Source organism: Rhipicephalus microplus, chromosome 8 (assembly GCF_043290135.1).
Source record: "Rhipicephalus microplus isolate Deutch F79 chromosome 8, USDA_Rmic, whole genome shotgun sequence".
Taxonomy (NCBI): Eukaryota; Metazoa; Arthropoda; class Arachnida; order Ixodida; family Ixodidae; genus Rhipicephalus; species Rhipicephalus microplus.
Window position 1 is genome coordinate 83121291 of NC_134707.1, and position 16365 is coordinate 83137655.

At 46.7% G+C, this 16365-nt stretch overlaps 1 protein-coding gene across 2 annotated transcripts in view; it reads right to left on the minus strand.

Moving 5' to 3' along the window:
• Positions 1-15997, minus strand: part of LOC119165649 (uncharacterized) — a 46713-nt gene extending 30716 nt beyond the window's left edge. The window contains exons 1-2 of one of the 2 annotated variants that reach the window (XM_037417754.2): positions 15868-15974; positions 1917-1986 (exon numbers count right to left, since the gene is read on the minus strand). In XM_037417754.2, coding sequence (XP_037273651.1) covers positions 1917-1986; positions 15868-15902 — 105 coding nt within the window. In that variant the 5' untranslated portion in view covers positions 15903-15974. Of the gene's footprint in view, positions 1-1916; positions 1987-15867 lie in introns of both variants that reach the window. The other variant, XM_037417755.2, reaches the window with a different exon arrangement.
• Positions 15998-16365: the final 368 nt, after the last annotated feature.

A 16365-nucleotide genomic window follows, 5' to 3' on the forward strand; every position in this document is an offset into this window, starting at 1 on the left:
AAGATTTTTTCGGACGGTGAGGAAGGTATCAGCATGCGGATGGCCAGTGGAGCGATGTCGGACAGGACTCCCGAAATGGAGAGACGAGTCTTACCATCTATGAGGCGGCGCCGCCGCACGCTGACGTCCAAATCGAAGTATGAGAGGAAGTCCGAGCCGATGATCGGTTGAACCACGTCTGCGATGACGAAAACCCACCGGAAAATGCAGCGAAGGCCGAAGTCGAGGGTGAGAGATCGGAGCCCATACGTTGCTATAGACAAGGCGTTGGCAGCGCGAAGCACTTGCCCCTGTGACTTTGAACGATCAGCCTTAGTCGGGGGCACAACGCTAATTTCCGCGCCCGTATCTATAAGGAATCTGGCGCCCGATAGCTGGTCCGTGACCATGAAAAGGCGGCTGGGACGAGAAGGGAGATCACACGCCGCCGTCAGTGATCCCGGCAGACGTTTCCCTGCCACGAACATGGGGGTGTACACTTCGTGGCTCGGTGTCGGAAACGCCGGTGGTACCAGCAGAGGGGTGGAGGGCTGGGACTCCGAGCATCTCGTGTGCGTGGAAGAGCTCGACGATCGGAACAAGGCGAACGAGTCTCCTGCAGGGGGCTCCGGAGTGCGGCAATGGAGGCGGCGAGTTCGTCGATGCGGGCCTCAAGGCGCGAAATCGCTGTGTCTGCTGGTGGTAAGACAGCGTTGACAGATGGGGAGGTCGCTTCATGAACCTGATCGGCGAGCTCCGCCAGGCGGTCGAGATTGACGTCGCCGGCCGCCGCGAGGACGAGGCGGATTGGCTGAGAAAGGCGTTGGAGGAAGAGCTCGCGAAGCAACGCTGAGTGGGCAGAGACGTCGTGTTTCCCAAGAAGCTGTCGCATTCGGCGCAGTAGTTGGGAGGGGCGCCTGTCGCCAAGGTCCCCCTCTGCAAGGAGCTCCTGTAGGCGGACGCGTTCCGAAGGCATGAATCGTTCTAGCACCTTGGTTTTAAGGTGCTGATATGGCGTAGTGTCCGAGGGGTTGGAGAGGACGTCGGAGAGCTCGCTGGCAACGTCAAGAGGAAGGACGGAGGCTACGTGGTAGTAGCGTGTCGTTTCCGAGGCGATGCGGTACAGGGAGAATTGCGCCTCGACCGGATGAAACCAAACTTGCGGGTCCTGTGGCCAGAAAGATGGGAGACGCAGTTGCACGGCCGAGACGTCCTGCGGACGTCAGGCTTGTTCGGTTGAGGGTGCATTCGAGTCAGTCATTGTCTTCGTCCGGGTCACCACTTGTAGGCTTATGCCACAGGAGCGAAAGAGAGACACGCCTGAACGATAACCGATGCCAGCCCGGAACGCGAGCCGTGGCTTCACGTGCCACGGCCTAGCGCCTTCTTTATTTTCTTCTGTCGCCATCGCGCGCTCTCCGGTTTGCGCGCCGCCCGAACGAGGGCGCTACAGTATTGTAGTTTGTGTACGATGTATTGTATTTCCCAAATTTCGACAATGTAACAGTGGGCTGCATAAAAGAAAGGCGTATTTCGTAATAATTTTATATAGGAGATTGAGTTTCGGTATCTACTTAGTACATTCAGGTTTTTTTTTCTACATTTGCACAGTGGAGACACTGAAAGCTGTTTGTGCCGTCCGTTATATATTTCAGAACTGCTGAATACCCAAGTACTCTTCATAAGCCCATATGCCGCTGGCCTATTAGGGAGATTTAGAGGAAGTTGTTGTTACTATAGTCACAACGTTGGTGTATTTGGAAAAAGTTTTTAACAATTTAGAGTACCTGGTACTCTATTATGCGAAAGCAAAAATCCGTTCTGAGCCCCCCCCCCCCCCCCCCCACAACGTGCAGTGTTACTGCCAATGAATCCACAACGTTACTTCGAGTTAGTTTCAAGATCTTCAAAAATCGTCTTCATATAGAAAAGGGTACCTTGAACGATGAATACTGGGCACTTATAGAACATGCACCCTCTCTGTTGACTTCATTTAAACAACGAAAACTGTAATAAAAAGAACGAGGAGCGTGTTAATAGGTTTGTTACCTTCATTTTGCACCCTCTGTTATATTCTGTTATGCTATGATCTTCGCCGAAACGCCCTTGTGTTTTAGGGAAAGAAAACGAGACCATTGCGTCTAATATTCCGTCACTATCCGTCGTTTTCTGTGCTACATCAACTTCAAATCCAAGTCATCACCGGTGCTGTATGACAAAGCAAACAGGGCAAACTTCACGTATGCTACAGCATTGATAGTTTGCAGGTGTATTGTAAGTGCGTGCGTGAACTATTACTGCCAGGTGTGTGAATAGCGCTGAAGATGAGGTAAATGCACGGGCATAAGTGGCTTCCTTCTATGCTGGTTTAATGCACGTCATGTTAAAAAATTATTTCCTAACACCGACCTATTTGATGAAGTGCTAACCGTGATGGTCATGGATACGCCTGCATGGGATAATTTGCATTTTTACTACAAATTATCCGTCCTAAGAAATACAATTTAGTAACGGAAATTGAATTATACGGTCAGTAAGCGGCATGCTTCATCGGTTACTAAGCAACGGGCGCCCTGGAATAACACAAGCCAAAGGTGAAAATATAACGCCAAACATTGCAGAAAGGTTTCCTACTTGTCACACGTGAACTATGGACAAGTGATGCAAGTCGTTGTACCAAGGAAGGATGCGAACAGAAAGGGGAAAGATTAGCAGAAAGATTTGCGGTTCGCTACCTTAAGCTGGGGGACTAGGGAAAGGGTATGAAAAGCGTTGTTCTCTTAACGGCACTGACATTTTCGCATGTGCCACTGTACATGCGCAGAGCTCGAAACGGTATTTGCAGGGTGTGTGGGTCATCTGTTTAAGATGTAACAAGCTTTCGATTACCATTGAGGGTTCTAAGTATTCGCGACGCATGCTTTTAAAGCTTCCAAGTTTTAAAGACGATAGTCTTTTTTGGTGACCTTCGACGCAAAAAGTTTGGTCTATCTATCTATCTATCTATCTATCTATCTATCTATCTATCTATCTATCTATCTATCTATCTATCTATCTATCTATCTATCTATCTGTCTGTCTGTCTGTCTGTCTGTCTGTCTGTCTGTCTGTCTGTCTGTCTGTCTGTCTGTCTGTACACTTGTCTGTTTGTCTACTCTTAACGGCACCGGGTACTTGAAACGGCTGACCACATCCGCCGCGACCACATATTTTGCTCAAGATTCATCGTTCATACTTGTGCAATTGCCAATTAAAAAGCACTTATCGCGCATGTCTGGCGTGCCACAACAACAGGTATATATTCTGCATGTGCGTCTTTTACTAGAACAGGCATACATAGGTAATTTTAAGGAACGTAGCGTTTATCACGCTGCGCTTATTATGCAACCCTTGCAAGAAAAGGCGAGTGTTTCCAACGCTGTGCTAAGGTGGTGGCACCTACCCGTGACCTTGCGTTCTACACCTGATCACCTCTGAGACAGGCGCACACACCTGTCTCAGAGCCACGCGCTTTGTTTTCCAAGAAAACTACCAGATGGCGCTCATATCTCACGCGTGATGTGACTTGATGTGCTCGTTCTCTTCCGCTGCACGCTCGAGGCACTCTAACGCAGCGCCTCAAGAATACCATTCACCGATTTTCTTACGCAGAACATCAAGTACCCTACGTAGTACTTTCTACAAAATAATGAGCCCCGCCGCGGTGGTCTAGTGGCTAAGGCACTCAGCTGCCACCCGCAGGTCACGGGATTGATTCTCGGCTGCGTCGGCTGCATTTCCGATGGACAGGGGAATGTTGTAGGCCCAAGTGCTCAGATTTGGGTGCGTGTTATAAAACCCCAGGGTGTCGAAATTTTCGGAACCCTCCGCTACGGCGTTTCTAGTAATCATATGGTGGTTTCGGGGCATTAAACTCCACATATCTATCTAAGAACATCAAATAAATGTTTTGTCCATTCTCTCCACACGCAAGACTATCGTCTTTCGACGACATTCGCAGATTACGGGCAGGTAAGAACCATTATTTTTTCTCCTGTCATATTTCTTACTATTACGCGTGACAGAGGTTACCGACACCGGCGACAGCGGACAACTACCCAACTGTCACTGCCATTGTGATCTAATAACAGCTTATGGTATAGGCTGATCACCATGACAGTGGCAGTAAAAACTGAGCAAACGTTGGCCACTCTTACTGATCATCATCGACCCAACACTGAAACCTCTCTGGGTGAGTAAGCTTCCGTATCCTCAAACTTGTTGGTCACGATGAAGCGATTTACTCGACCTGGGCGGAAGATACAACTGGTGCTGGCCTTTATTCTTTGCTGCCACCCACTACCTACCTTGTTTACAAAAGTAATTTCTAACAGAGTTAGGAAAACATTAGAATTCAACCAACCAAAGGAACAAGCAGGATTTCGAACACGCTACTCAACAATCGACCACATTGATAATATCAACGAGGTAATAGAGAAATGCTCACAATAAAACCAACCACTATACATAGCCTTCATAGATTACGAGAAGGCGTTTGATTCAGTAGAAATATCAGCAGTCATGCAGACACCGAGGAATCAGGGCGTTGATAAAGCATATATAAACATCCTGGAAGAAATCTGCAGGGAATCAACTGCTACCATAGTGCTTCATAAAGAAAGCAACAGAATACCAAGCAAGAAGGGTGTAAGGCAGAAGGATACAATCTCCCCAATGCTATTTACCACTTGCTCACAGGAGGTTTTCAGAGGCTTAGATTGGGAACAGTTAGGGATAAGAGTTAATGGAGAGAACCTTAGTAACCTGCACTTCACCGATGACATTGCAATGCTGAGTAACTCAGGGGACGAATTGCAACTCGTGAATACTGAGTTAGACAAGGAGAACAGAAAGGTGGGTCCTAAATTTAATATGCAGAAAATGAAACTAATGTACAACTACCTTGGAAGAGAGCAGCGCTTCGAGATAGGTAATAGACCACTTGAAGTTGTAAAAGACTATGTCTACTTAGGGCGGGTAATAACCGCGGAGCAGAACCACGAGATAGAAGTAACTACAAGAATAAGAATGGGGTGGAGCACATTTGGCAGGCACTCTCAAATTATGACATGTAGTTTGCCACTATCTCTCAAGAGGAAGGCATATAACAGCTGTATCCGGCTGGTACTTAGCTACGGAGCAGAAACATGGAGACACACAAAAAGTGTTCAGCTTAAATTGAGGACGACGAAGCGAGTAATGAAAAGGAAAACGGTAAGTGTAACTAGGTGTAACCTTAAGAGACAGGAAGAGAGGAAAGTGGATTAGGGAATGAACGGGGGTTAAGGATATAATAGTTGAAATCAAGAAGAGGAAATGGACATGGGCCGGGCATGTAGCGTGTAGACAGGACAGGAAGAGTAACTAACTGGATTCCCAGAAAAGGCAAGAGGTTTAGGGGGAGACAGGAAGTTAGGTGGGCAGATGAGATTAAGAACTTTGCTGATATAAATTGGCTGCAGCAAGCACAGGACCGAGTTAACTGGCGGAACATGGGAGAGCCCTTTGTCCTGCAGTGGACGTCGTCAGGATGATCATGATAATGATGATGATGATGATGATGATGATGATGATGATGACCACCTGTCTAGTCATCGGTAAGGAATTATTTTGTGCTCTTGGCAAAGGCTGTGTTAAAAACGCTGGTGTTTGAAACCCGTATATGTCATGACAAAAAACAGTATTGAATTCCCAAGAGCCAGTTTTGGCGTCGTAGTTGTACGCCACCACCAGCGTATTGTTTATTTTTCGATTCCCCAAACAGCGATCCAGAAAAATCAAGAAAAAAACTGTAAAAACGGATAGCTTGTGCGGAAGGCGCAGCAATGTCACAGCGAAAGCTAGAAAAGTAACTTTTCATGGCCTTTTCTAAACACTGATTGGGTAACTGTTGCAAGCACACTTGCTTGATACCCACTACAGCATTATTAATACTTTAGTGTAGTAGGCTGGCATTCGCTATGTTATTGTTTGTCATTCTGCTTAGAAGCGTCGTTGTTCGTCCCGGTCCTCCAAGGCCCTGGACCAACAACGACGCCAGGGCCAAGGAGGCAGCGAAGGCCGACGGTTCCTGGAATGAGGACACCTCCCACCTAAGGTGAACGCGAAACCTACACCGCTACACCGTCTCGAAAATAAACGTTTATTCCTCATCCTTAGAAGCGTGGTATCCGGTAAACTATCGCGAGTAATTTTGTGCCAATTGTTGTAGTGTTTTGTGCCAATTGTTGTAGTGTTTTGTGCCAAAGTGGGTATGCGCCACAGTTAATAAGGGAACAAAAACAAACTTTTTTGATGACTTAGAACATTGCACGGCCCATTCTTTACCCTATTCGCATTGTGCGACAATTGCTTGCTTTTCGCGTTTTAAAACGCTTTATAAGTGGTATTATCGTCCTTGCTTTCCCGACATCAAGTTTGCCAACAAGTCCCAAGCACCAGCATGGCTCACTGGTAGGATACGGGGCTCGCATCCAGCGGACCCCTGTTCAAGCCTTCTTAGAGTTTTGTTTTTGTTTTTTTCTTGCTAATTTAGCGCGATGAGGTTACGGGACACTGGCGGCAGTGGCGGTGGCGGCGGCGGACCAGTACAAGCGCTGCGTGACACCCGAGTTGGGATCTCATAACGCTTTCGTTGTAATAGGTAGCAGAAATTTTTAGGAATAAACATGATTTTCACCCGGGCGATCACGTTGGCAGTACAGTATTCGACTTCTTAGGGCCACTAGCATTTGAGCCTTTTTCGCAAAAATACCCTATACAAGGTTAATGTCTTGCCTGCAACAATGTTAACATATTTAATAAGGCGTCAGAGAAGGGTAAAAACCCAACAAGGTGTCACGCGATGCTAATCGCGCCACGAGTTGGCCGCTGAATGCTTCGAAGCTATTGAAAAGGCTCAGCGCAGTTATTTATCATGATCGGCCACAGCGCTAAAAAGGTGCTCGTATTACCTTGCATTTGTTTTGCGGGAACCTCGACTCATTATCCAGACTAAAACGAATAAAGGCATTGCGGAAGCTTCTTTACCTGTTCTATAACGAAAGCTGTCACAACAAGGGTGCCATAGTTGTACGCCGCCACGAATGCCAATGTCCGTAACCACTATTGCACGAAATAGAAAAAAAACATCAGTAAACAAAAACAACAATGACAATAGGGGATTCCAGTCCGGGTCCACTGTGTCCCAGCCCAGTATTCTACCACTGAGCCACGCCGGTACTTGAAGCTTCGATGCAAACGGACCCTAGGCAGGCTTCTTGTCAGGAAAGTAATCTCGTTAACAATATCGTTAATAAAGCGTTTTGGAACAGAAAAGGCACGACGAGGTGTCAAACTATGAGAGTTGCATAACACGTGGGTTGTCCAACTCTAGAACTCATTACAACATATTGAGCCATACCTCTTTATGTCGTCAGGAACAGCACAAAAAATTGCACAAAATCAATTCTACGTGTGAAGAGAGCACCAAGCTTTTCCAGAGAATGACGTAGAATGGCACAGTAAATGCTCTGGAGGCTCCTCATTATGTCATTGTTACTGGGTTATCTCTTTTGCTGTAGGAAGATTCTTAATCGAATCAGGGCGGTTTTGGTCGCCAATTCCTTGATTAGTAAAATTATTTTTGTAACCTAATTAAAACTCATTAGATATACAATCATTATGCGATCTCTCCTAATTTTTCGTTTCTTGGCCAGCCTCCCAGAGTGGGTGCGAGCTATTCATGAATGCCATCATCACCATCGTGAATGCTTCTCTACTAAACGAAAAGTATGTTGATCCGTCGTGCAGTGGGTACGCTGGAAGTGTTCTTGTAGCAGTTACCCAAAATAATTTAAAAACTTCCAAGCATTTCCCTAAAGGTGAACATGGTTAAGTGCGAATGCACGGGGTGATGCTATGAGAGGGAGTAAAGTTAAAATCCATTGGCATTCGCCAGTGAGTTAACGCAAACTCCCCCGTGTGATCACATTGCGATTCCCAGGAACCATTAGACCCACTCGGGAAATCTTTGTGAGTTTACGCGCATATGTGAGAGTAAATTCGCACTATATTTATGTTCATGTCCGTGGCCCGCTTCGCCCGCTTGCGCTCGGCATCACGGGCCCTTCGCCGCGCTGCCTTGTCTTCAACCGGCGTGACATCTTCAACGGCGCGTGCAACGCTCGCATTCGATTGCGTTGTACTCGTTGTTGGAGGTATTGCAGTCGAGGTTGATGCCTGCGATGGATCCATACCTATGACGACTGCCGATCTCGAGCAAGTCGTGGCTGGCGCGCGCTGCCACAGAGCGGAAGGCGGAGCGTGCGTAATCACGTGGTGTGTGACATCGCTGCGCCGTTGCTACAGACGCTCCTCTACGCTCCTTGCGCCGTTGCTAGGAGAGAGGAGGAGGAGCACCGCGGACGGCGGTTTCAGGGTCGGTTATAAATTGCATTCGCACTTAAAAAAGGCTCTAGAAAGGCCGCTCTTCCAGCTTTCGCGCTCACTGTGCTGCGCGTTCCGCGCAGGCCTGGTAGTTTTTATATTTCCCCATGTGAGTCAACAATGAACCCTAGAAAGGACGCTCCTCTTGCTTTTGCTATGACGGTTTTACATGTTGTAGCCATGCAGGCCTGGCAATTTCATTTCTCGTTTCAATTTTGGTAATATTTTGCGCGATAGCCGTTACGGAAACGGGCGGCGGTGGTGGACAACTATCCTCCTGTTACTGCCGTTGTTATCTGATAACAGCTTCAACTGTAAAAGCGCTACCACTACACGCACCATCCGGGAAGCACGCTTTCAATGTGTTCAAATCTAGGTCACCATCCGCCTCACTCAAGCGTCATTATTTCCTTTGGCACTCAGATATCAGCGGAACACGACAGCATCGTTAAGCGAGGCGGCAACCACCAGATCACCAACTACGTTGGTGGTATGGTGGTTGCTCGTCTATTCCCAGCTCGTCTATTCCCGCTATATAACCACCAGGTCACCAACTACGTTGGTGATCTGGTGGTTATATAGAGGGAATAGACGAGCTGCGGAGAGGGAAAAGAATAGTGCTAATCCCGAATTTCAGTAACGAGTACAAGCACGTGAAAAAAGGGGCGACGGTTACCGGCATTCAAGAACTTGGGGATGCTATCAATACTTTCGCCCCCACTGGTTATTCCGAACCTACACCAAAGAGCTTGCCTCCTCAACTAGCCTCCGACGTCAATACCAGCTTTTCAAAGAATAAACATGCATCTGAAAACTATTCATGGACGTCAAGACCACCTATCGGCGAATAGACAGCGTGCCGATCAGAAACTCAAGAGCCTTGCGGAGCTCCTCGAGAGCAAGGTCACCATTGTTCCAAAGTTATTCAAGTGGGAACTGGTACCATTTGTCTTTCGGAATGACGTTCTTTTGAAGAAAATATTTTGCGTGCGTTCTGCTTTTAAAGAATATTTTTTTTAATGTTTACTCATGTAGAGCTTTATTTAGTTGACTATTATGTATCTCTTTATTCATTCTTTGTAATGGGTGCATTGCAATGCTATTATTGTCAATATATCTGTAAGTCGGTTTTCCTACCATTCCTAAGTATTATTTATGTTTATGATGTTTCTCGTAGTATATAGTTAAAGCCGCATTTCTTTTTTATTATTCAATTTTACCAATGTCTAAATCTAATTTCTACTGCATATTTACACGTGATAGCACTTCTGTTACTTATTCACCACATGCAAGAGTATATTCTGTGCAGTGAGTGCGTGGATAGTGCTCGAGGCCTAGTCAGGTGACGTTTCTTCTAACGTCACATTTTGCCCTCAGCACCATGACAATGTTGTATTGTTGCACAGATGAAGGAATAAATAAAAAAAATAAAATCTTCTCGCCACTTCGGGTCATCTGGCTCCTCGTAGTCGCTTCTACATTACGTCCAGGGGTTCTGGAAGCTTTGCAGGACAAACTGACGGCTGAGCACATTATATTTTCCTCCAAGCTCACCAGTATACAAGAAACGGATTACTGGCCTCGCTTCACTACCGACGTCGCCCCACCGTGGTGGACTAGCGGCTGTGTCGCTCGACTGCTGACGCTAAGGTCGCGAAATCGAATCATGGCTGCAGCGGCTGCATTTTCAACAGAGGCGTAATGTTTGAGGCCCGTGTACTTAGAACTAGGTGCACGTTAGAGAACCCCAGGTGGTCGCGATTTCCAGAGCCCTCCCCTACGGCATCTCTGATAGTCATATCGTGCTTCTGGAACGTAAAACCCCAGATATAGTTATTATCACTACTGATGCAACTCACAACGCAGTCTTGCCGAGATCGCCAGCGACGGAAGACAGTGCCGACAAGCCAGATGGTCTTCTGCAGACCATGAAGCCTACTCACCAGCCGTTTCAGCCTGCTCGTATGTGCTTACTGGGGCTCTTTCCAAGTTCCAATTCTGGAAACCAATAGATCGTCGTAGCTACCACCTACCTCTCCAAGTACGCTGAGGCCAAGAACCTTTGTTGAACAGGTCAAAGGCAGTGCCATCCACGAAGTCGAGTCCTTCGTTGTGAACGTCATCCTATGTCACGGTGCTGCGGCGGTCCTCATTACAAGCAGAAGTACAGCCTTTACTACAGACCTACTTCAGATGATTTTTACAAACAGTCAGACAACTCAGCGCCCGTCCACCGCCTACCAGCCAGAAGCCAGTGTTCCCAGCTAACATCTAAACAACACAATCATTGACATCCTGGTTATGTACAGTGCGGTTTATTGTCATGTCGATTACTTGAGCGCTCAGCTGGTGGTCTACGGGGTGCTAACTACTGGCGAGGTTTGGAAAGGCGCATCATGCCCACAAATTCGTAAGGGTGGTTTGTGGCCGTTGTCGTCTGCTACTTCCCTGCCTTAGCGCTAAGCGTGCGCTAGCGTCCTGCTAGGCTGCAGTAGGCGGGAGGGCAAGCTCCTTACGCTCGCTGCGTGAAGCAAAATTTTTCTTGTCTGTTATCAAAAGCAACAGGCTGGCTTCAGCGCTTGCGCAGAGATGACCAATAACTTTTTGGTGAGCATTGACAGTAGCTTACACAAGTGATGGGATCCGTTATCACTTTCTCAGAATTTCACAGTTGGGAGCGTAATTTTTGCTCAAAGGAGTTTTGGTGGTGTTCACACTTAGCTGTGCCATGACCAGGGTACCTGGTGATGAAAGGCTTGGCATAGGGAATCTGTACACTAAAAAGTACAGCATGCTGTCGCTTCCACGGTAAACAGGCCACTAAAGACAGTTAACAGAATTACCCAAGCTTTCAGTGATTAGATGAGAATCATGGACGCCCTTCGGAAACCAAAGTGATGGGTGACAACTCAGAAAGAAGATATGAGTACTCTTGCCAGCGTAGCTGACCAAGCTATGGGCTTCAGCTAATGAAATACGCCAGTGCTTTCCACTGACTCCTTTCAAAAGAACTGTGTAACGACGACTGGCTGAATAAGGAATCAAGAGCAGGATGGCAGTGCAAAAGCAGCTTCTGACAAACGAGAAGAAGTCAAAGCACCTTTCGTTTTCCTAGCAGCAGGAAGCGGCGTCCGCTGACTACTGGCATGACAATGCACCTCTATTACAGAATGGGACCAGAGTGCTAATGTCTGGCGACCAAGTAGAACTAGGTATGTTTGAATGGTATTCAGTCATCTCCAGTTTCATAACTTTGCTGAAATGTTTATTGTAAAGCAAACTGGCTATTTCAGTTCTAACTGGTCAGAGTTCACAAAAAAATACGCACCTCACCTAAGAGCCATGTTCAAAATTTCTTCAGCATTCTTACACCACTTATCCATATAGCCATATGTGGGATTTGTAAAGCGTGCTTGCACCACAAATATGAAGGTGTCTGCTGCCGAGAGTCAAACGGCTGATTTTGTATCAATAATGTTAAGTTTGGTGTGATGTTTTGTAGTTCCTTCCGTTTTGATATCATCTACCTTGCAAAACAATGGTACCGGTTCATACAGCCTTCTGAAACATTGTTTTTCTGTTCATGTGTGTTGATATTATAGGTTCAGCCCGAGTTTGTTCAGTGAGTAGCAGCAAGTGCATGAGCTGTGGTAAGTGTTTAGGGCTGCATACAGAGCCACCTCACAGCAGACAAATATAACAATATTGTGACCATAGTCGGCCTTCAACTGACGACCAGTCCCATGACATCGCAGCATGCCTGCAGTTTACAGCACGATCGCGCGCCGGTTCGCTTTGCCAAAAGGGTAGACTACCTACTACTGCAGTGTCAAGTGGCTGCGCTCATCAGGCCCCCGCAGCCATCTCACTTGAACATTGTGAATAACGTGCGAAGCTGAAACAAATTGTCTCTCTCGCCCAAGTATCCACCGAAAATCTGCGAATGACCATGGCTTGTGGCCTTCTGTAAACAACACGTGGTAGCACCTTAAGTGTAGTTCATACTTCATGGACCCGCTTTACAGGTGTCTTCTTGCCAGGATGAAGGCCTTACTTAAATCAGGGGGTTACATCGCCCGATACAAAACGAAGCTTTGCACCACTCTCATGTGAAGAGGCTGTAGATCTGGCCTGGTTGATCTTTCTCGCAAAAATATGGCGGATAAATTTTCCCTTCCTCGCTTATTGTGATGTACAGTTCTACGCACGCGATTTTTTTTGCACACACATGTAAGCGAGGTGCAACACTTTCCGTAAAAGGGTTTCTTATCGCATATCTGAAATATGGCGCTTCTACATATTTTGCTTCAATGATCGAAACCTCATGATTTTCAAACGTTAAACTAATATTTGCTTGAATATAGCAAACCAGGGTCAGAATAATATTAGGGATCACACCGTATCGAAAGAATTTTATTTAGCGTCAGGCGAAATATGGAAATTTACAGGTTGCCACAGGTGGACAGGACTGAGTGCTACTAGCAACAACTTCTTTATTTATTTTCGAATTCAGATAGCTTTTCAAGCCATAACCGTCAGGCACATATATAAGGAGGTAGTACCACTGATATAAATGCCCAAAAATGTAATCAAACTAAAGCAAACTTCAACAGATAATACCCAGAATTGCCGCGTACGTAAAAAACCAAGCTTCTTGAGTGACGATCCTTTGGAAAGCTTTTAATACAAGCGCTATTATCAACAAGTAATATCTGTATTTTCAACAAGTATTACCGGAAAACCCCCATTGCAACTTTCGTATTGAACTAATTCAAACGGATTGCATCATCAAGTGTTTTCTTTACCCGCCACGGTATTCTCGAGTTTCTCTACGGCTAACCTGAAGGTCAACGGATTGAACCCAACCGCGGCGGTCACGTTATCGTTGCAAGTGGGAATGTTCGAGGCCCGTGCACTTAGATTGTGGTTATAAAAGGGAAAAGAAGAGAAAAGTGAGCCCCGTAACTGTCTGCATCAGGTGCGACACCTCAACAGTCGCTCACAAGGGATGGGGGTAAGGAGAAATTAAAAGAATAGGATTAAAGTTAGAGAGAGAGAGACAGAGATGTGCAGGGACAGCGAGCGACGACAGAACAGAGATAGGAAAGATGAAACACGGTCCCAGGAGTCCGATGACGGGCACCACTGGCGAGAGCTCTTGTCGGCGACAGGAGAATGCAGGAGCTGCGCTGTCGTCGTCGTGCGGGACCGGCAGCAGGAGTTGGCGTAGGGCCAACCCAGTTGGCCAGAGCTGCGCTGTCATCGGAGATAACGAGGGCAAAACCGGTCGGCACAGAGTTCAGCGAGCGAGTTCTTACATTTAGGTGCACGTTAAGAAACCCCAGGTGTTTGAAATTTCTGGAGCCTTCCACTACGTCGACTCCCATAATCACATTGTGTACCTGTAATTTCAACCTCCCTCCCCCAGTGATTAATATTAGGTGTTTATTAATATGAAAACCACCTTGAAAAGCACCTTTTTTTTGTATTTCTCTATTAATCAAAATTCAGTCACTGTGGGCGTGAATCGTGTCGTATCAGAACTGATAAGAAACATACGGCAAGAAACAAGTGTCACCTTTTTTGTGTCTGCTGATTACCTGGCGAGGCGCCGGCCAACCAGCGGCAGATCAAATCTCGGCGCGGAAAAAGAAGCACTCGGCAAGCGCGTGAGCGGAAGCAGCAGACGTAACCCGCCAAGCACTGCTTTAGTGCCTTGATAAGCATCTGCCACGCTAATCACTGTAGTCACGGCAGGTAGTGACCAAGTGCTGCACCAGCGTGGTCAGTCCTGTTCTGCGAAGGAAGTGCCGGTAAGCACGTTTACAAATCTTGCCACGATCTTCAGGCAGGTTCGGGTCACGCGGGCCGCTGGCTTTGTGTTTGCATGTTCCCTCTAAAACTGATGATATGTCGGGTTTAACGTTCAAAAACCACCATATGATTATGAGAGACGCTGTAGTGGTATGCTCCAGAATTTAAGACCACCAGGGGTTCTTTAACGTGCACTCATATCGCAGCACATGGTCCTACAGCATTATCGCCTCAATCAAAAATGCAGCCACTGCAGCCGGGATTTGACCACGCGACCTGCGTGTCAGTGGCCCAGTACCTTGGCCACTGGACCACCGCGGTGGGGCTTCTCTGAGAGTGGCACGTATTGTACGTCGACATCAAGTGCAAGGTGTGCGATGCCATCCTTCTGTATGTAACCTTCCCGTACAACATGCTTGTGGAAGAAATGGTGGAAATGGTGTAGTACAAGTTCATCTACGGAAGGATCACCGGCTAGGTTTGACGCTGTCTCCGACGAAGAGAACATTGACGCCATCATGGGCCTTCAGAACATTGACGCCACCATGAAAGTTCATCACACCGTAAATGCCCGACTACTAGCCCCTCTTCGCATCCATTGCCAACAAAACACCGACAGCCACAGCTACAGCCTTCGACGACGCCACATGTCACTATAGAACCAGATGACCATGTGTGGTTCTGGATACCCACATGCCAGCAAGGCCTCAGTGAAAAGCTCCTTCTGTGAAACATCGACAGGGGCTTCGACGTGTCGGAGCTCTACATCATGAGGATATCGCGGACAGCATCAAAAACTATCAATTTCGCCATTCGTGACGTCAATTGAGTAACCCAATTCGTACATCTCAGGCCATATCAGGCACGTCAGCCAACCTGAGGGCTGTATGTTTTTTTCGTTTATCATTGTGCCTACTTGCTTGTGCCTATTGTTCATTGCAATTCTTACCTCATTATTGTACTTCCTGTTTCTGTTAAGAATTGAGGTGATGCTTTTTTAGAGGGGGGTGACATCACACACTCTTTTCTTTCCAAGTTTGGTGTTAGAGGCCTACTGCACGTGTAGATAATTCCTTGCACAAATCTCGGGGAGCATTGCAGATTACGTTCTTAGGACCATTCGTTTGGCTTCAGCGCAAAAATGAAAACAGAACCCCAGATCTATGTCTCGAACAGAAGCGGCCACCAGCGAGAACGCTTTACTGTTCGATACCACATGTGTGAATGCCGATGCGTTTTGCAGCTGACGAGATTATCGACCACTGAAGCTGTGTCCGTGCTTTGCTTCCTGTTGCAGGGGCTTCCGCTTCCTTGGCACTTGTTCGACCAAAGCACTTTGGTCCTGTCTTCAGAGAGCCAGATCTGCCTTCCTTAATAATGCGCTAACTAGCTCAAGAACATAACCTGTTGAAATGTACTGCAGGAAGCCCTGAACCAAAGTCCGCCTCATTCCTTGAAGACCCAATAACGTGTAGCCTTGGCTGGATAACATGAGCAGCATATTTATAGACTCAACACTTTGAAGAAATGCTTGGGGATATCATCCTCTGAGAGTATGTGATGACTACCTATATTTAAAAAGAAAAATAAAGAAAAAATACTGCTCACCTCAAACGGTTCGAAATTATGTTTCTCGTTAGCATCCAAGTTACTCCTTCGTCGATTCTTTCTTTTCTTTTATACCACCCGTCCTATAGCACGCAATGCCAGACAAAGCATGTTTATTTTTGCCGTGAACAGGAGGCTGCACGAAGATATATATTTTGTGCGTAATCCACCTTACAATAACGACGTGGATGACGCATTATGAGGTACATTGTTCAAACGTGAACATAACTACCCAATTTCTTGAAACAATGGACAAAAGATTTGCATTTCCTGCTTAGAAAAGCGTGGTCAAATTTTAGCAGCTGTGACAATATTTGAAACATGTGCGTCCCGTTCTGCATAACATACCCTATATAAACTTCGGGATTTACAAGTGCTTGACAAGCCTCTGCGCGTTGCGTATTGGTTGGCTGCTGCCAGTGATCAAGCCTTCGCTATTGGAAACAGAAAATAGAGTCAGTATACAACAGTGCATCGCGGATCACGTGTTCAAATCCC